Here is a 22,538-nt window from a genome sequence, read left to right as displayed (position 1 = left end):
ATGTTTTTAGTATATTCTATAACCCTGCAATTCTATGGGTTGGCGTACACACGTGAAAGATTTTCATTTGATATTTGCTTGTCATCAATCACTTTTACGATCATTTTAAACAACGGCGCGCATGAGATAAATAAAAAATTATAAATACAAATTAAGCGAATAGAAACTCCGCGATACTCGGAATTAATCATAATCGATTAAGACGTGTTCTAACGACTTGGATAAAAGTTAGTGAGTTATTATGTTAATTTTTTACATAAATGCTCATTCGATTTCATTCCATAATGTATTAAAATTAAAAAGGAACAACAAGCATTTTAACGGACCTTTTAAATATACATTTTTAATTTGTTAGCTTAACCACCGACTTAAACGTAATATTCATTTGTATGTAAATGGCATGTGTTTAAGTGCGGATCGCAACAAAACGTAGCCATTGTTGATAGTCGGTGTTGCGAAAACACGACGTGCTTACTCGAGTTGCCTCAGTAAGTTATGTAAGCCGCGAATACTTGAGCCTTGACATTTTATTGCAAGTTTTGAGTTCGAGTACATTTTTATAAAACGCTCGACAAGTATTCGGTTCATCGTTTATATTTCCAACTGAACACTACAAATATGTTATTAAATTTAACTTAGTCTGATGAAACTACTTGCGTTTGTTAATACACCGTATACAATCCGGTATGAGTGATTTTATTACATTTTGAAAATTGAGTGCAGTTCAAGGTTTAAATTCATTCTTCAAAGAATCTTCAATATACACTGAGCATTTTCCACCAACCCGCATTGGAGTAACGTGATGGAATATGCTCTAAGACCTTCTCCTCAAAAGCGGATGAGGCCTTAGCCCAGCAGTGGGATATTTACAGGCTGTTTATGTATACACTGAGTGTAGAAATAGTAAGGATGCTTTTATCTACCGGGGGACCTTTGGATCCTGAGCCGTTATGAATTATTTATATGATGATATTGTTAGCTATTTTAAAATGTATTTTTTGAAAAAATACTGTAATTAATGACAAAGTAAAAATTTAATCTCCTTTACATCTTATATCTCATCGCGGGGTTTGAAAGTCGTGTTATTATAATTCCACTAGTGACATTACAATATGGAATTCAAAGTATCAGTTACACACTATAACCATTCTATTTTTATCCCATTAGTGGCAGGCCTTTGTGGAAGACCGTCTGGGTAGGCAACACCCACTCATCAGATATTCTACCACCAAACAGCAACACTTATTATTGTTGCGTTCCGGTATTAATCGATCAAATCAGTGAGTCAGTATAACTACCGACACAAGTGACATAACATCTTAGTTCCCAAGGTTGGTAACGCATTGGTGACGTATTAATAAATCTTATGTCTTCAGCACTTGTGTCTATGGGCGGTGGTGACTACTTACTACTTACTCATTTTGATTGGTCAATTCAATAATATACTGTAGCTTGGCAATTTTTTATCGATGAAAACCTCTTTAAAATTGCGTTGCCTATTTTAAAAGATCTGAGCGTACAGACTACTGGAAGCGACTTTGTTTTATACTATGAAGTACGAGCCCATTTCATATATTTAGCATCAAACCTCCAAGAGATTTTCAATATAACTACTAGTTAGGTTATTCGAACATCCGTGTTACGTGGACGGTATAATATTAACAATCGTAAATTAATCGATAAATTAATGTATCGACTAAATTAAAAACCAGTTATAAATCAATATGCGCATATATTACTGTGATTAATTAATCATTGATAACGTTGTGGTATTATGATGAGTGTTTTAATTTTTACAATATTTTTTTTTTAACTTTCGGTCCCTGAGATAATGCTTTCCTATGTCTATCAGTAGTATCAGACACAGAACACAAGGCACAAAAACAGTTGACATAATTTTGTAACGCAGTATGAATATAAAAAAAAAATGTCATTATTTATTTAAATCAAGCAAAACCGTCTGAAGACGTTGACAATGTAATATATAATAAAACCTTTTCTGAAACGCGCTATATCTTCTGGTACGAGTATAAGTTTCCTGTAGTAGTAGTAGTAGCCTAGTATTCACTCCACATTTAACATGCATTGTTTATAGGTCAGGAAAGAGTTCTGTTTGTGATCAGACTTTAATACTAATTTAATTTGGTTAATCTGTTCTATTTGTTTTATTGTTTCCTTAACTATACACTTTCTTATAACTTAGCTCATGACCAGCGTATAATACAATGCCTCTTAATTTTTTGTAAGCAATTATACGAGTCACGCACCTTGTTATTGCACTATAGCAGAAACCTTCACGCAAGAGCCAACAACGACTGGACAAAGTATCAACTGTATCGGTTGACGATGCGTGAACGCATAAAATATGATAAAAAGTACCTATTTTTATAAGATGTTGCTTCTTAAAATGTGATATCGCTACTAAAAATATAGTAACGTTTGGTACAATAACAAGAGTTCATTTAAGACAACACTGCTTTACAAACTCATCAAGAGTGACTTCAATTGTACTAACATATTATAGGACAAGATCATGACAATATTGTTCAACAAGTATAAAAGTCCCGCCATGGCTTCGCTCGGGTGAATTTTATATACAAAAATGATATGATATAAATGTCATTACATTCAAATTCATTGTATACATATAGCACTCAGGAACAATGTAGCTTTCTACCAGTGTTTTTTTTAAGATGGGTTCAACTCCGTATACATACTTAGCAACAACAAAGAATTACGTCTTTTTAATATTAGTTTAGATAATTCATGCAAAAGGGTAACTGTACAGTGGACACTTGCGTGAAGGTTTCTGGCACTGCTTTGGCCATGAACGTAAAATAGATGGAGTGTGGTAGAGCCGAGAATTATGAACAAAAAAATACATCGAAAGTCATATATATGCTATATTGGTTCCGAAGCCATCCGATTTCGATAAAACTTACATATGTAAATATAAAGGTCAAAAATAGGTTCATACAATTAAATTCAACGCATGTCGGGTATTAGCTTGCTGTCAATAACATTAAATTTTTTTATAGTTAATTTGCGTATAATGTATATATATGTCCCACAACTTAAAACAGGGATTTATGTGGTTTCACACTAGTTAGTTACCTTTAGGGATTTTTGGTTTAACAATTCACAAATTTGGATGGTATTAATTTCGAAGACTACCCTAACCAAAGAGAGAAGATTCATCCAAATTGGTCTATTAGCAAAATTTAACGCGTGGTCATACATAAAAAAATATATATACGCCTCGTCTTGAGCACTTAATTTTGTTTTCATCGGTAAAAAGACGTACATTTAATCATAGAATCTACAGTTAAGATCGTCATGTCTATTCACTGGGCCATCTCGGTTCTAAGATACTCGATACTATATAAGGCTCCCAGTTACCTGTTTAAGTGAAAGTAATCTTCCGTCATCTATCAATAGAATATCCCACACTACGACATTAAGATTCCAGTTTAATTTAAATAAAACTTTATTTAGATTTCCAATATCGAGTAATAAATATATATCGAGTTAAAGTTTCATTGAGGTTTCATTAGTCACCAGAATATATTTAACGAGCAACTAGTCCCGCTTGTTAAATGGTAGTCGTTTTAATTTTTATTTAACACAATAGATTAAAATTCAAGCATATTTAACACAATAGATTAAAAGACTGCGGGAACTAACTGCGAAGCGTAGTTAGTTATTTATTAAGATTCATAAAACCTTTTCTGAAGCGCGCTGCATTTTGGTTTAAGTTTTATGATTATTCTTTTGGTAGTTTTTCCGTTAGGAATTACAAAAAACCCTCTTCATTTAATAGTTTGAGAAGAATATATATATTGTTCGGACGTGTTCTTAATATTTCAGAAACTGTTACCCCATACAATGTTCAAAGTTAAAGTAAATAACTTCGTTAAGAATAATGAAAAAATAATTGGCAATTAAAATAGTATCAAAAATAAGCTAACCTAAACATCACGTAATTTTTCCTAACAGATATTTGATTGTGTGCCTTTCTGCACGTTATCCGTTTGTTCGATGTAATACTATTAATTATAAAGACTTCAAGCTTGTTACTATATAATAAAATACTTTAATTGTTTAATTAATAATGTTTGTGTTATAATATACCGCTTATTAAAATGCATACCAATAAATGCAACGAGATCCTGGATTTCGAATTCTCCTTCCCGGAGAACCGTCCTCACGCTGAGCCACCAGGTCTGTTCCAATACTTCAATAAACTTCACCTTGTCCTCCACATTCTGATACACGCTATTCGGTTTCTCGTCATTTTCGCTATAGTATGAAGACTTGGCGTTCGTCTTGATGTAAACTTTCGTTGGTGAAGTCACGGATACTAAAACGAACGGTCAAGGTGATTTAGGCTTTGGTTCCGCTTCAATATTTGAAGTTAAAATCGAGCAAACAACCAAACGAGATCACGGCGTTCGGTTCGGTTTTCAAGCAATAAAAGGTCAAACTTATAAGCGGTGTAAAGTTAACGATGTGATGTCCTTGTATGTAAAAGAAAGGCAACGAAATAGTGATTGAATTTTAACTTTACATTATATATACAGTGCTTCTATTTTATTAATGTCTCTCGGTACATTTCGTGTTCCGACGAGCTGTCGTCAATTTTAGATCAGTGGGCCCCGATTAAGTCACATAGATACCGTCGATTTCATTTGTAGAAAAGGGTAAAATGTATGGAAGTGTATTTGAATTTAATGTGATCAAAAATAATAATAATTAACATATTTAATTGAATACTTTAGACGACATTGAAGTTCGAATCGCTTTGACAATCATCAAAAGCACATTGTATAACTCCCCAGGTTCCTATTATTCCAAACGAGAATGACTACGAATTTATATTTGTTATTATTTTTTAATATCAGATAGTAACTATTGTATAGATAAGATACCATCTAATTCATTTTACTGTTAAATAAAAAAGAAGCACTGTTCAAGTGTGTTGAAGCATATTAACACTTATTGTTTGCAATATAAAACTGAATTCTTCATTCGTTAAAGTCACAACTGAGTCACTAGTTTTAAAAGCCGATCTCGCGTCTTGTTTACCATATATGTTAAAATAAAAAGTATCAATAAAGCAAATCAACAGCCTAGCACCTTGATCGCCACAATTCCTCCGAAATGTCCGAGGCCTCGGCGGACCGACTCCGCCGTTCACTGGTGGTCTCTCCGATACCATTTTCCAACATTTTTCACCGCATCACATCACTTAACACTTCACATTTACGTTGCCATATATCATAAGCTGGAAATAGTCAGTGTTTGCCTGTGTTGAATAAAATAATATATCGAATTACAATCGAGATGTCTGGTCTGTTTGCACTGGTTATGGTTACTACTCGATGCAGGAAAATATTAAACGAGACACCGGCAGCTGTTGTCCGATTCAGGGTCAACCGGTCGCTTTATATCAAGAGCTGATTTTTTCTCGATATAAATCGTGAACTACGTAATCATAATTTTAGCAAAATAGTAGCTTGTTGATGTTTCGATGTCTCGTGAGAAGTTTTGGATTTATTTTTAAATTGTGTTTTGCCGTGTTAGATCTGTTTTAATATGTATAAATGAGTTTAATTTATTCCGCAACGAGATACGTGCAGTCAGGCTCCACTACGTTTCAAAATATAGACTAATAATAAACAAGACAATACTTAATGTAGGCTTTAGATTCTTTGATTCATGAGTTACGAAATTTGTCCTCAACGAACAAGACTGTAGAAAGGGTTATTTTCTGTTAATAATTTTAGCATTGACACGCTTCGTAGTTTTTGTAAAACCTGTATTTGTTATTATTTACAAAACCTTTTGTGCTTTATTTTTAGTTTAAAAACATTTAATAAAATGTTCCGTTCTTTGAAACACTGTTTATGCATCACTAAAAGCTTTTCATTTATGGTATTCTGTTCGAGTTATCTATTTGTACTTTACTACCGGAACATTCATAGTTTCTAAGCAAGGCTTTGCAATCAGAGCATTGCGTTGCAACACAATGACTAGCGCATAATCTGTTCTGCTAAATCTATTGCTTTGATGTCGTTCTATACGGTAGATACTAATAATTAATAACTTTAGCTCCTTCAATAAATTAAAGTTAAGTACTGAATATATCACGGAATTGTTTCTCGCAAATGTATTTCCGCTCTTACCTAAATAACAAAAGCACTATCGTAATTAAAATTACGCAAATTTATAAACACGTATACATTCAGACCGCGAGTAATGGCAGAAAAGAATGCTAACAAGATTTTCCCGTTTAATTACAATTCGGATTCTTTGCACGAAAAATAATCAGCCCTTTGTTCTAAACCTCTAGAGGCAATAAGGCGGAATGTTCATCATATATACATTTGACATAAGTTAATGTGATACGCAAAATTTAAATGCCATTAACGGCGTATCTAAGGCTAATGCATATTTATTTATTGTAATATTGCAGTTCTATTTCTATTTAAAGGTATTCTCCGTGCGTTTTGTACTTAATCGAACATTTGTGACGGTGAAAATTGAGCGTTTGGAATAGTCGGATAGATTGATAAGTTTTGAGGCTTTGGTCTAGTTTGAAGTGCATGATATTTAAAGTTCATTACTATTTGTATCTTAGCTTGCATCTTGTGTCTGACACGCGATGCACTTTCTAAGTGGCTATGATGGAAAATATAGACAATACCCGCTTTATTCAGTAATGCCCCTATTTGAGGTAGATCTTTGAGCATGTTAGCCTACTTTTCGAACACGGTGAAAATAATTACATAATAATATAATAAGAGAACTGTCAGATTTAAAGACAGACATAGAAATATGTTGGTATCGAATGGGTCGATAAAGATTATCTCGACTCTTACAACTGCGACTGTTTGTCACAGGGTTTCGTGTATTCATACATTCATTCGAGTTTTACAAGTGATTATAAATATTAATTCTAGCCTGAATAAATTTCAACTTACTCTTTTATAAGTTAATAAATAAAAAAAAATATATAAATCGTCGTCGGTAAGCATGCTATGTATATCTGTATTCCGTGTCCTTTTACATAAGAATGTGCAATATGCAGTAATCTGACCAAACGGAATATTAAAGATAACGTGACGTAATTGCGGTTCCGGTTAGTTGGCGGCTAGTGGCCTGAAACCGGTTGCCGGATGCATGTCACCCCGTCTAGTTTCATATGATGGATTCCTTTCTTTTTTAAATTATCTTATCTTAATTTTCCACACCAGGTGAGATTCTGGAATTTGTGTTCTCTTTCTGTATCGTATTTTAAATATATTTTAGTGTTTTATAATAGTTTTCAATCTTCTTCTTTCAATGTCTTTTAATTTTAATATGTATTCAATATAGTTTAATCGTCTCAGTTTATTTAGTTAGTGCTTTCTATTCAGACTAACCGATTGTGAAAGTATAATAACTTAGGAATTCAATATAATCAATGAATCAGTGTTTGATTGGTACAAAGATTATATAACTTAGAAAATTTAGTGTTAGAGAACTAAACACTCAAAGCAATTAAATGATAAAATTAAAACACGCTGTTGCTAAACCTGTTTACTACTTTTTATACGCATATTTCTTTCATTCGTATCAATCGTACCCGTAAGAAAAAATAAAAAAAATAAAACAATATTAACAATGAGGGTATTGTCCTTTTATATGAAGGTTTTTCATAATATATGACGTATATAGTTTATATAATATAGTTAAAAAAGATTAAGTGAATTATGAAACTCTCACGAGGAAGCAAAATTATAAACATCAAAGTTAATTTATTTAATTTGCATGATTACGATAATCGGCTTTTTCGTTGACTGCATAGTTTCGAAAAATCGTATATAAAATCGTATTTATGAGTATATTTTGTAAATAAAAATGATATAAAGATAAGTACTATGAAGCAAGAGCAAACATTATATTATAACTTAATGGACCGAAGCGGAGCGTGACGAAAGTAAAACGCAATTAGACGATTAAGATATGTTTTCGTTTAAAAAAGAAAAAACTACATTGTGTTTTTACTTAAAAACTGTAATCGTTCAGACTTCAAATAAAGTCTCGACATTACGAGACACGTTACGTTCGAGAGCACACGAGTATGTTGTTATCCTGTTAAATAATCAAATATTAATTTGACAAACACTGATTATCTTTATAATAAGCCGCACTTGTAAATTTAATTATTTTTACAGATTCACACAGCTGCACTGTTTTTTAAACTTTCACTAAGAGCGGGCGGTGCGCGGCGCGTGCTCCACTAGCGCGGGCGCAGGGCTGACTCGCGCCGCCGCCCCTCTCCCTGCCGGGCCGTGTGTGGGCGCACCTGAATCGCCATTTACGTAGCACCCCTTTAATAAAACACGTTTCATATTTGCACGAGAATGCATGGACAAATGGCAGTTATCTACGTCATAGTCGTAACCTTGTTTGGTTTCTTAAATTATACCTCGTGATTAATTCAACAGATATAATTGTATCATTTAGAATATTTTAATATTATTAACATTGGAATAGGGTTAAAAAAAAATAAGAAAATTGCAATGTACACATACATATATTGCTATATACAAATACGTGTCACAAAATAGGTACTTGAAGGAAAAAACCTATATAATAAGTTAGTAGTGTATAGATTTAAACTTTGCAGTCGATATATTTATTAAAAATGAAGGATTTCAAATTGGTACTAATACTAAAATATAACAAGTGAAAATAAAATTCTTATCTTAGGCCAGGCGGAGTAAGGACGGGCATCTAGTACATTTATACGTACATTGTTGCAACATTGTATCTGTCATCGCTAATTTGCTAGACTCTCAATACGATAAGATTGAAAGCCGTAAATACGATCAAGTAAAGCTACATTTCAGTGAACTGGTTCCAAGAGCTGACACAATCTAGGGCAAAAGGTATCTACAGACTAATAAATTTGAATTTCGACAGAAGAACGAACTTTGAAAACGCGATGATAGGACCGTCACAACTAAAAGGCGTTAAGTAAAGAATTGAATTCAATATAATTTGCCTTGCATCTTAGTAATAATCGACTTTTTCTTTTATTTATAATATAGGTAGGTAGACGACCACATGGGCCACATGATGGTAAGCGGTCACCACCGCCCATAAAAAATGGCGCTGTAAGAAATATTTATCATTCCTTACATTGCTAATGCGCCGCCAACCTTGGGAAATAAGATGTTATGTCCCTTGTGCCTGTAGTTACACACTGTAGTTACCTGTAGCCCACACAACAAAACAATACTGAGTACTGCTGTTTGGCGGTAGAATTTATGATGAGTGGGTGGTACCTACCCAGGCGAGCTTGCACAAAGCCCTATCAACAAGTAAATCTATATTGATATCTCCAATTTTTAGAACAATTATAGTACATATTTGTAAATGTCCTACAACTGGACAAACGCCTCCTCTTTTCAGGAAAAGGTTTGTATATAGGTTATTCCATCACTCTTCCCTACTGTGGTTATTGATTTAAGTGTGCTAGAATATTATCAAACACAGTTCCTCACGTCAAGCACGAACTTAACAATTATACTAACAAATTAAGCATTCAAAACTTGTACAAGCTTTGTACTTGCCTGGGTTTGAACTCTCAAATTCGGTTAAATTCCACGCATTCTATTTCATATCGGGTTAAACAAGCAAACCATTTGTTAAAATAATTATAAACTACAGGCGAAATAGATGTTTAAATACGTTTAAGGAATTTAAAAAAAAAGAAGTTATGTGACGAAATAAAACGCGATCGTAATTGATTCTTATGTACTCGAATGTTGTTAAGATAAAATTGAAGACATTCAAAAGAAAACGTTTTAAGTGAAAGTAATATAAATAAATACTGTCTTAATTTTTTGTGTATTTGTGTTAAAGTGGTTTTTGAGCTTAAATAATTATATGGTTAGTTATACTCATTTAGTATTGGTGATTGACTTAATATCTATACTTATAATATAAATGCGAAAATGACTCTGTCTGTTACTCTTTCACGACCAAACTACAAAACCGAATTTGATAAAATTTCGTATGAAGCAAGCCTGAAGTCCAAGGACAGACATAGGCTAGAATACTTTTTATGTCTAATAGCTGACGACCAAAGACTAAAACGCGAGCGAAGCCACGAGCAATAACAAGTGAAGTATAAATGGTGATACTTACACAAGCACTACGTCCCTGTTAGTGTCGATACATGCAAGAACGACCAGCGCTAAGAACGCCTATGATATAACCGGTAAGAAGTGGAACAGATAAATTATTGATCCCACGTTCGGTTTCAACGTGTTCTACAATTCGTCCAATTTATAACGCATTGTAATTCATTAACGGGAATAAGAAATGTATATATTTGTACATATAGCCTATTCCAATGGAAGTACGAAACCTAACAAACCTTAGATTTACGTATTTCATGCGATTCTCTCAGCTATATTGTGCACTATTAACAGTTTATGATTAATATATCTTTATTTATAATACAACACTATTACATTTAACTACTTATTTCCACTTTAATTTTACTTCCAAAATTCCGTTTCATCGACGTTCAAAACCCCATTTTTTCGCAATTCCATAGTGAATATTATATTAATCATGCTCTCAACCAATAATATCGCATCAATTTCCTGTCAAATGTTGTTTATTTGGCTTTTTCCCTGTTATGGTTGGAATAGAGTGTACGTTCCTAGCAGTACTAATAAGAAGAAATTTAATAATTTCAAAAATTTGGATTTCGCAACTTTTGCAATACTGCAAACTTTGAACAATATTTGATTATTTGTGATTTGAGCTCTGAAATGTAACCATGCGTTGGTTATGTTGTTAGCGGGCATCGGCAGGTTAGCTGTCATTATAAATAATGAATATAAAAGGAAGAGAAGCATTAGCTGCTACTGTGAACGATTAAAGTCATGAACATGATTATCTAATACTGCAAAATATGATAGTTAAATAAAATATGATAGAAGAAAACTAAGAATTGGACACGGGTGACAAGGGAGTAATTAAGCATATGACTAAATATACTACAAGAGAGCACGCATATTATAAAAATAAAGGAGAGTAGATAAACGTAGCCTTAACTCTAAAAAAAGGTTAAGGCAGAGGAAAGAAAAAGTTTATTGAGATTTCGTAATTTAAAGACTTCAGATAAATATTTCTTATGAAATAAAATAAATTTTAAAACAACTGATACAAACAAACAATATAGTCGTAATATTACGTGCAAAATGCAAACTAAATATAGTTCAGATAAAAACAGTTAAAGTGAATGTATGAACACTTTTATACTTTCATTCAACTCGTGTTTCAGGTTGCGGTGGTGTCGGCGGTGCTTCCGTATCGCCTCACGAAGGCATTCAATTGGATAAAATACATTTCCTTATGCTTTCCGTAAAACATTCAACCTTTTAAATTAATCTGTATTCTTAAGAGCTGCTGAATTTGATCAACATAAATGTATATTTGATCATACTAAAATTGTGTTTTTAAACCTGTATTTTAGTTTCATCAATTCTTTAGTTTGTAATTTATACCGGATTGTGTAATTGAGATTAAGGATCATGTTTACGGATGTTCAATCTGCTTAATATGTATGAAGTCATTTTTCCTAAGATCCAAATCTCGGCTTACCACTGACGAAGTGTTTACTGACGATGTAACGACGATGTTATATGAATACCCATATTATATCAATCCTTCTTGATAACTAATAATTTATTTTCCATCATTTTTTATCTTCATTAAATGAAATGCCACGTTTATAGACTTACAGAAGTTCTTTGCGTATATATTGTCTACGCAATCATGGTTATAATCAGCTTATTGTTATCTAAACTGATTCTCACAATTTTCGACAGTTTCAATTTGAAAGTGTTCATTTAAACACGACTTTAGAGCAAAGAATACAAAAATGATTCCGTAGTTATCAATTTAGTAAGATGTCTGCATGTGTAAAGCTCATTAAATTTGAAATAATCCTATTGTGTAATATTTTGTCTGCACTCTTTCATAATATGTTTATTTAACTCGCTCACTTGCAATGGTTTGATTGATTGTTAGCTTATTCGGATTTCTATGTAATTACGAGTAAGTTTATAAAAACAAGTAATATCACTAGGAACGGAAGAACAAGTAGATTCCAAGAACCTATAATTTTAAATGCCACTTTATTTAGTCCAAGTTTATCACATTTTTCAGAAAATAACACCTCCTCCAGACCAGTGAACAGCGCGATCCTAAAAGTGAAGTTTTCATTCCTAAAGTATGTTATCATCTTTAAACTCACTAATCTAAGATCTTAACATTTAAGCCGTTAAAGAGACGCTTGACAGTTTTTGTTAAGAAATATTACAAGAAATCTTATATAGATTGGCTGATAATGTTGGCGTTTATTAGTAATAGATGCATTTTCTCAAGCAAGAATTGAAAATTTTTTACTACATCATTGTTTAGAAATTCTTTCAGAGACACCGGAGTACAATTGTAAAATATTGTCTCAATAATTCATAGATAACATAACACTTCGACAACGTAGACGACTATCGTTAGACATTTATAAATTGCCACCTGACAGTTTTTTTGAATTTCAATAACGAATTTTGAGAGCGAAAATTTCAGTACCAAATGATGATGTCGATGACTCAAAGGAGACTGCTCAAGACATATTACATTGACGAGTGTGTCTGCAGACACTCCCTCTCAGTAAGCAAAAATATAAAAATTCGTAAAAATTAATACCATTTATTATAACCCATACAATAGAAGATTATAAATGGTTATATGCAGTTTGAAGCGTTTAATAGGAGAACAGAACTGAGAGATTGAGGTGTTTATATAATGCCTGGTTCTCTTTTACTTTATCTACATATATCATAACCCTAAAACTGCTCGTAACTTAATATGTCTATTGGTGAACAGTTTCACAATTGACGCAGCAGTCCCTGAGTCTTAACGAAAAGTAGATAACAAAAGTCGTGCCGATGAACTTTGGCTCTCTGATAAGATTATATAATAAAGGCCATTCATTTGCAATTAGTATATTTATCAGATAGAACAGATGATGGAAAATAACATTGATATTTGATTTCAAACTCATATCGTTAAGATTGAATCCAATACAAATACAAGAAAAAATGTCTATAAACAGTACTGGAGACGTTGAGCGGTGAAAGTATAAATATCAGAGTTTATAAAGGAATGACAATGGAATGATTTACTTTCATTCTCATAACAATATCGTCGTCGCGGGCGATTGGAAAATACTTTAGTAATAGAGATACAGATATACAGTTGCTAAATACATATTATATTTCAAATATCCAATTTATTGCATAACTCACGTTTGCGTTACCTAATTTAAAATGGAATTTATATTTATTTTACCAAATAATCATAGTTTTTAAATGTTATTTTTAATATAATTCTTGTGTTGTGCAAATTATTTATAATACATGAAAATAAATAATAACTATAGGATGTGTTTGGAGTTTACGTCCAACATCGATCCCTCTATCCCCACGCCAACGCTGTTTTTGATACCGATTGTCTATCGGTTGCATTACATTTAAATACCTACTTAATATTTCGAGATAATAACTTCACATTCATCTGATAAACAACAAACGCAAGAGTTTTCATACCATTACGAAATTAAACAACACTTGAGCAATGAATGGCAAATCATGTCGAATTACACACATCATTGCGTGCGGTAGTCATCGACACCCCACCAGCGTAACACGACCCGGCTTGGGTATATCCATCGAAGTTTGTGAAAGCGGATTTATTGATCTGTGGCTCTACTTATATTTGTTGAATGTCCGCAATGGCTAGTCATAATTTTATACGGTCAAGGATGAGTATACGTTGGGTTACGTGAGAAATATATTTGTTTTGGAATGGATGACGACTGACGATTGTTTTTTTTCCTTTGTTCGGAGGAATGTCGCGTCGGCCTTTGAAACCTGACGCTTTGTCAATTATATTGATATAAGGAAGAATATCATTGATAATTTACTTCTTGTGATATTTTTAATATTTTAAAGAATTAAGCAAGACTAATTAAATATGAAGAATAATAAATAATGAAAAAAGATATTCTTATTTATTTAAAACAAAATACGACGGATTCTTACTCGGCAACAAATTAAATAAAATCGAAACTTAAATTGTTGAAGTACTTCATTCGTCATTTTATAAGATTACCATCGGCAACCGGCAGAGACTCAGTAGTTACTCTTTTCCGCCAATTAAATAACTTAATTTATATACAACGCTCGAGCAAATTTGGCATTTAGTGTAATAATTATTCAAAAAGTTGTTAATGAAATAAAACATAAATTTAAACGGTATCAACAAAAATGTTTAAATAACTCAAGACAAAAGAGACATAGATGATAATTGTGTTTGTTCAAGATCATTTTAAGTCTGAATGTTAAGATTTTCATTACAAGTAGGAGATTTTTTTATAGAAAATTTGAAATTTTGCTGTAAAAGATAACTTTGCCTTCGCCTTTGATCCTGTGTTGTCCCTACAATTATTTATAGTATATTGACTATGCATTTCTCTCGCCATAGATTTTATACCTGTGGAACGTCTAACGCATACGAAATATGCAGTCTCCTAGTGTTTTGTAAAAACTGAAATACGGTTATGTATTTACGGTATTATGTCCTTTATGTACAATGATTACTATATTCAATGTCGCTTATCATGTACTGACATTTCTGGATAGTACTCTGTGCTGAGCTTCGAGTAATGAACTCGATAAGCCATACAGAATTATAAAATGTAACATATATAAATGTCATACTCATACATATAACACGAATCCACTGAATCCACTGCAACATGTATTGACAACATATTTACCAACTGTGTACCTAATCATAAATGTATTATAAATATGTTAAGTTCTGATCATTGTGGACAGTTGGCTTCATTTAATTCGCAAATAAAAAATAATGCTAAGGATTTAAAACAGACATTTGTTCCAATCAATTTGTATCGAATTGAGAAGTTCAGAAGTAATATCATGGCAAAGCTCTCATATTTACAATTAAATGATAATTCTAATGAGCTTTATAACAATTTTTTTAAATTAATTAAAACAGAATTTAATGCCACATTTACTTCCAAGACAGTCTATTCTAGGAATTTTCTTAAATTTAATGATTGGGCGACTGTCGGAATTCACAAGAGTAGGCAGAGGTTGTATGAACTTTATAGTGAAAGATCATACAACCGGTCTTTTTCATTTATCAGTTATGTTAGTGCCTACTCTAAACTGTTCAAACGTGTATGTCATACAGCTAAATCATTGCATATAAAAAAAAAAATTATTGACGCACCTGATAAAATTAAAATGACATGGAAAATTATTAATTGTGAAACTGGAAGAGTCAAAAATAACATCTCCGACTTTAGCTTATCTATTGACAACAATTTATTTTCCTCAGATCGGGATGTTGCAACTGTTTTTGAAAAATTTTTTGCTGACATTCCATTTTCGACTACTAACTCATTAAATTCCTCTCCTACCGTTGCTGAATCATTATTAAAAAACCACGTGGAAAAATGTAATATTAGCTTTAAATTTAATACAGTAAGTGTAAGTGATGTAATAAGTTCCTTCAGATCACTAGATATTAAGAAAACGGCCGATCTGTGGGGGATCTCTGTCAAGGTAGTCAATTCAATAATTGATGTAATCGCACCCTACCTTGTCACTATATTTAATAAATGTGTCCTTAGTGGCGTGTTTCCTGACCTCATGAAACATAGTAGAATATTACCAATATTTAAGTCAGGTAGTACATCAGACCCCAACAACTATAGGCCCATCTCTGTACTACCAACTCTTAGCAAGATCTTTGAAAAGTTATTACTAAATCAAATGCTAGTACATTTTAACAATAACAAGTTGCTACACAAGAAACAATTTGGATTTACAAGGGGTCGCTCGACAACTGACGCTGGTGTTGAGCTCGTTAAAAATATTTACAGGGCCTGGGAGGAGTCACAGGATGCCTTAGGGATATTTTGTGATTTATCTAAGGCCTTTGATTGCGTGCAACACGAAACTTTGGTCAGGAAGCTACGTCATTATGGAATTAGGGACACTGCACTCAGTCTTCTGATTTCGTATCTGAGCAATCGGATTCAGAGGGTTGATGTAAATGGAAAGAGATCTTCCGGGTCTCCAGTTACTGTGGGGGTCCCTCAAGGATCAATTCTTGGACCATTCCTCTTCCTTGTTTATATAAATGACCTGCCACATCTCCTAAGTGATAAACTCGAGATAGTATTGTTTGCTGATGATACTTCTTTAATTTTTAAAATAAAAAGACGTCTTTCAATATATGACGATGTGAACAATACTCTCTCTGAAATAGTAAATTGGTTTAGTGTTAATAATTTAATGTTAAATAGTAAAAAGACTAAATGTATTAAATTCACTACTCCCAATGTAAGATGTGTCAAAACGAGTGTATGCTTAAACGGGGAAGCATTAGATGTTTTAGAATCAACAGAGTTCCTTGGTATGACAATACTGTCTCTTCTCAATTTGTTTTTGATAATGTTATGTATGTACGCAAAAACATAAACGATTTTCCCAGAAATTGTGACGTACATTCTATTAACACTAGGAACAAGAATAAACTTGTTACTCCAAGTACCCGATTACACAGTAAACACTTCTATATTGAATAAAGATTTTTGATTTGATTTGATTTGATTTGATTATATCCTTCCGAATTATAAGAAACTCTGAGGTGTATAAAAGAACACAATATATTCGGTACATCAGGACATTAACAATTGCTAATAATAATATCAATGAGGTATTTATTCTATATATTTATTATAGAGTAATTATATAATTATTATAGAGTAAATACCTCATTGGTCTAACGGCTAGTTTATAGCCCCTTGTTTGAAAACATATATTGTTAATACTCCATAGGACAGCATATACATTCAGTTTTAGACTACACACATAAAACATTTTAATGTGTGCCCCGAGTCTTTATTGCCTACTTATTTGTCATTCGTTCAAATATGGCAACATTCAAAACACACATAAAAAAAGTTGTTAAGTTTCTGTTGAGATTTTTTTTAGAAAGTAACCTTCGATTTGTCATTATTCTTCGAATTTACAAGTTGGTCGTTGTTAGTACAAGAAATAAACATGTATTTTTTTTTAAATCATATTAATGGTGAAGCAAGAACTCTACTGAATTATAAAGTTAACTAAAACATTGCAGTTTTATGTAAAACAAGGTTATCTATGTAGGTCAGTGGTTATCGTTTCAGTCTAAGCTGCAATACGCCCCTTATATAAAAATCAATACAATCAACAATGCTGTGATATATTCAGTTTAATAAAGCAATTGAGATAATGTTCAGTAATTATATAACACAAAAGAAAAACATTGTCAATAATTTTATTTATAATATATTATAAATAGAAGTAAATATTCGCCTACCACCTCAAAGGGAGAGGAGACCATAGCTCAGCAGTGGCAGGGTCGGACCGTAAGTTTAGGCGGCCCTGGGCTAATACTACTTACGGGCCCACCTAAGACATATCTAAACGGAGACTTGAATTAAATTAATTGAATGGGTTTGATTAATTGCAGGACTCGCAGGGCTGCAAACCATACGATCTGTTTAAAGAATAAAGTTATGGATTCTTTCGCTTTATCGTCTATTTTTGACTTTGACTTGACCTACCCTTGAATCCACGGGGGCCTGGGCTAAAGCCCAAAAAGCCATATGGTAGCATTTAAAACACATTATAAAGTAAAACCCAAGATTTTTTAATCATCTGACCCGGCTGTTGTACTCAGAAAAACACTGTGGTATTTTAATCTAGTTCTTAATAGCTAGTCTATTGACAGACGGAGTACTATAATTTTGAAATTAACGCTTAGAGTTTCGAAAACCTAAGTTGAGTGGTAAGTAAATCTAGGTGAATTACTATATTGTTAAAATAACATTGTTGAATATTTCCTATGTACAAATATTCTAAGATCTTGTTTAGATAGCGAATGCGTCGGCGCAGGAATCCGGTAACAATTACATTAGCAACCGCCCACTTCAAAAGGCGCGTGCGCCGCCTAATTCGGCCGGAGGTTCATGAACTTGTCGACTAACTTGAGCTTAGGTTCGAGCAATTTTCTTAATTAGTTTGTTACACGTAATAACATTTAATATTTATTGAGGCAATATTATTATTGATAATATGTAATAATTATGAACTGACGACGACAGAATTCAAAAAACAATTTTTAAATTAGTAACCACAATTTGTGGCACAGGGACATAATACCTTAGTTCCCAATGTACGTTAATATTTGCATCTGTTCGTCCGCCGGCCAATATCATAAAAAATTTATTAAATGCATGAGGTGAAAACTTTTTGAAGATGTCATTTGTTACGAAATCAACGTTTATTTATAATTAACACAAAAACAAATATACAGGCACATGTAAATATAAAGGAAGCCTCTCGCTACATTTAAAATATTAAACGCACTCTTGCCTAATTTATATCTCCATTCTCACTTTACGACTGTTGAATTTTATAATTATTAATCGTTTTATTAATATCTTTTGCATATTTATGACTGTCGGACTGTTATGTAAGCTAAGACAGTCACACTTTCTGATAGATGTTCGAAAAGAAAAATATATACAAATAGAAAAATATTTTATGTAAATATTTCTTCACTGTAATAAATTTTATATATTCGTTAAATAATATGATTAATTATTAAGTTTATTTAATAATAAACATGTAGCGCCATCTTTTTCAATTTCTTTACATCACTCCTAGACTATGTCTTTTAAATGTAGCTGTGTCACGATAGATGGCGCTTATAACGAAATTTATTATTTTGTTATTAGCAATTTTGAAAATAGAATAAGAAATAAAACGTGTTAAATAATAAGAATTTATGTTAATCTTACCTTGATCTTTGTTTTGCTTCGGTGAATTCACCCACTGATGCCGAACCTTCTGCGACCAGCTAACCGGACTCTTTCTTCCTCGACTCCGTTCCCTTACTCTACAAACAAATACATCCATTTATTTAATATAAATATGAAAAATGACGTGATAGTCCCGCACTTTCCCCCTTCTTTTTTCATACTGATTGGGACATAAATATGATGGTAATATCGAAGTTAGATAACGCTGTTTACACAACTCTTTGAAAAAATATTGCTCGATATGCGTGTGGTGAATTTATAGGTCACAAGAATAAATACTAGATAGCGTGAGCGATCGCTCGGAGTACATGTAGTTGTTATGTAAAATATATAACATAATATAGTTTCGATCTAAAATCTTATGTTTAATAAATTTACATAACTTCCTAGTTAATTATGCTATGTATTCAAGACTTTATATTATATATTCTTGACAAAAAATAGTTTACTGAACGTTTAAATCCCGAGGAAACTTGTTTGTGTCAGAAATGCTTACAAATGAAGTGAAGTGAAGTAAGCAATGAATAAGTACATTAAAATAACAGATACTACTGAGTTTTAAGAACATTATCTTACATGATTATTTTCTTCTCCTCGGTCTTTTCTTCGTCCGAAACGTCGACCCAGTCGTCGCTCCTATCACTTCGGTCACTCACACTCGTTTCGCTGCTTGGTACTTGGAAAGCTATTTCCTGTCCATTATAACTGAGCACTGATCTTTGTCCATAGATACTGTTAGTTTTCTGCTCACTTGAAAGCGTTGACTGACTGATGTTTGAAACATTGTCGAAAGATAAACGTTTTTGCACTGCAGAAGCCAGCTGCTTCTTTAAATTATTTCTAAGCTTCACCATGCTTGGGCTATTCGGTATGCTCTCGTAGCAGTGGGACAATGAGGTGCCATCAGCATGCTTGATGGTATCATAAATGTTTTCATTTTCATTGTAATCAGATGAGACGAATGAATGTCTAGTGCTGTAATTCGGACTGCTTCCTTTAGACTTTGGCGGACGCGGCGGAATTTTCTCGTAAATTCTGTCGGAACCGATTTTTTCGTAACTAACCGTTGATGCTCCACTAGTAGATTTGGCGATATAATAGTTCTTATCATTAGTCTTCGAACTACGTGGATTAAAATCTTCGGCTATTTGAATTCCCGAGCTAGAAGTATGACAAAATGGTTTGACGGAATATTTACAGTACTCGTAACCATCGTCACTGTCACCGTCTCCACGTGTCCTCTCTTCGAGCTGGTTACCACAAAGCTCATAGTTGTGAAGACTGTTCTCATCTCCTTCAGGATGTGATCTCATTTCTAAAAGGCATTGATAAATGTTTTCGCCTTTATTTGTAGATTCTTCTTTAGGTATTTCTGGTAACGGGCAATTAATTTTGGATGATCGGTCACTTTTGATTGATATTATTACTACATTATCTGATTCTCTTGGTTCTAATGGTTCGTAATCATCTTCAATAACCGGTTCAACATTTGTCGATATTTTTCTTATAAGTACGTCTTTATTACATGCTTCTACTAAATTACTTTCAAAGTCAGAATTCGTTTCACTTTTTAGATCTATTTTATCAGAACTTTCTTGAGATTCACTATTTTTTTCGAGTAGAGATTGCTCTTTTTCAGTACTATTTGTACTGGCGTTACCGATACTAATAGAAGATTCGTCCATCATCACACTGACAAAACCGTATGTACTATCTGACACAGATTTATCGTGATCTGCGTAGATCTGTGAACTTTTTCTGCGCCACAAAAAAGAATCATTGGGCGTTATTTGCGAGTTAATTTCTTGATAAGTGTGTTCGTCATCTTGTTGTAATTTGACAGAGCTTTTAAATTCATCTGATATTAATGTGTTTGATATTTCATTGGCGTCTTCTTGTATTATTTCAACTAAGTGAAGTGGTAATTTTTCGGAATGTATGTAATTTGTCTTAAATTTTCTTTTATCGTAAATGGGCTCTTTCTTTTTTGTATTGTCTAATAAATCCGTAATTTGCTCTTGTTTCGAAAAATCCACCGATATTGGTGATTTTATAGTTTTTATTTTTGGAACACCATCTTTTAATACGATATTTTTAGTTAAAACTAGAGAAGATTTCTTTTCAGGTACTTTTGGTTTTTCTTTTAATGGTTTGTTGGAAATTTGAATGTTTGATTTTCTTAATATATTATTACTAGCTTGGGCACTTATTTCACATTCAAACTTTTTAATAACATTTTTTACATTAGTTTCAATTGGTTTTTCAACTAAATTTAGCTTAGAATTTTCACCTTTATTTGATTTCGATGGACATCCATCAATTGTATCTGATCCACTCTGTTGTTCACTGGAGTCATGATATTTCAGGCGTTTTTTTGGTGATTTTGGAATTTTAGTACCATCTGATTTTGATCGTATTACACGATATTTGCCATTAGGTCCTTCGGAAAGTAGTTTATCAATTGAATTAACACTTGAACATCTTTTTCTATAGCCTCGTCTTTTAGAACTTCTTCTGTGCCGTAACACTATTTTTATGTTTGGACTAGAGCTAAGTGTCGACGAAGGTGTAGAACTATTGCTTGCAGAACATCTGGATGATTGAAGATTCTCTATTTTCTTTACTAGCTTCGACTGTTTGATTGGCGTTTTGTTCCCGTCGGTTACTAAGTCATTGAACTTTTTAGTCAACTCTGACACTTTGGTACTAGTTATAGTCATTGTTGTTTTAGAAACTAATGGTGGTCGTCTGTAGCATGCTGAAGCATTTTTTGTTTTAAAGCTTACTTTTCTCTGTTGTTGTTCTATGCGTTTTTTGACATTAGGCGGTATATCCAAAGGTGTAGCAATTTTATTCATTTTTTTCGTTGCAAATGGTAATTCTCTTCCTCCTCCAGTACTTCTCGTATCATCACTTTCTGTAACCATAGCAATTTGTGCGTAATGTATTATGGGATCTTTATTTGTCTGTCTCGGATACAAGCATGATGGGTTTACAGTAGCGTTTAAAAAAGCCTGTTTAGCTTCATTGATAGAATTCGTTCTCTCATTTTGGGGCGATGATGGTTTTATTGGTACTGAGTAAATACATTTCTCACTAAAATTTTGCTTATGTTTTATAGCCATGTTTTCAGAATCCGGTAAAATGAAGTTCTTTAGAAGGGCCTTTATAGTACCGTGCTCTTTTTCGTCTGTATTGAATTTTTTTATTGATGAAATTAAATTCTTTGTAGTTATCGACTCGCCTTCCATTAGATTGTTTAATAACATTTGTGCTGGATATCTCTGACTGGTTTTCTACGCCATCTGAAACAATTAAAATTCTAAGATGAGTAAAATGTAAAAATATATATGAAGGTAGTCTATTTATAAAAGGCAATTCTTTGACTGATTGATATTTTATTGATTGAGCCTCGAAATTTGGTGAAGATTTTCATCCTATAATGTAAAACTCACAACAAAAGGATTTTTATTTATTTTTATTTTAATGGAGGCTCTATTCT

The 22,538-nt window shown here is 32.6% G+C and overlaps 1 protein-coding gene across 8 annotated transcripts in view; it reads right to left on the bottom strand.

The window, feature by feature from the left end:
* Positions 1-22,538, bottom strand: part of Exn (Ephexin) — an 83,762-nt gene that overhangs the window by 16,751 nt on the left and 44,473 nt on the right. For 6 of the 8 annotated variants that reach the window (XM_026645703.2, XM_026645710.2, XM_026645709.2 and 3 more), the window contains 2 exons: positions 19,613-22,341; positions 19,016-19,113 (listed from right to left, as the gene is read on the bottom strand). In XM_026645703.2, the coding sequence (XP_026501488.2) occupies positions 19,016-19,113; positions 19,613-22,305 (2,791 nt within the window). In that variant the 5' untranslated portion in view covers positions 22,306-22,341. Of the gene's footprint in view, positions 1-4,150; positions 4,361-5,136; positions 5,306-8,107; positions 8,127-8,217; positions 8,239-19,015; positions 19,114-19,612; positions 22,342-22,538 lie in introns of those variants that run through there. The other 2 variants (XM_064215518.1, XM_064215519.1) reach the window with 2 other exon arrangements.

Source organism: Vanessa tameamea, chromosome 8, assembly GCF_037043105.1.
Source record: "Vanessa tameamea isolate UH-Manoa-2023 chromosome 8, ilVanTame1 primary haplotype, whole genome shotgun sequence".
NCBI lineage: Eukaryota > Metazoa > Arthropoda > Insecta > Lepidoptera > Nymphalidae > Vanessa > Vanessa tameamea.
This window is presented reverse-complemented; position numbering and strand designations above follow the sequence as displayed.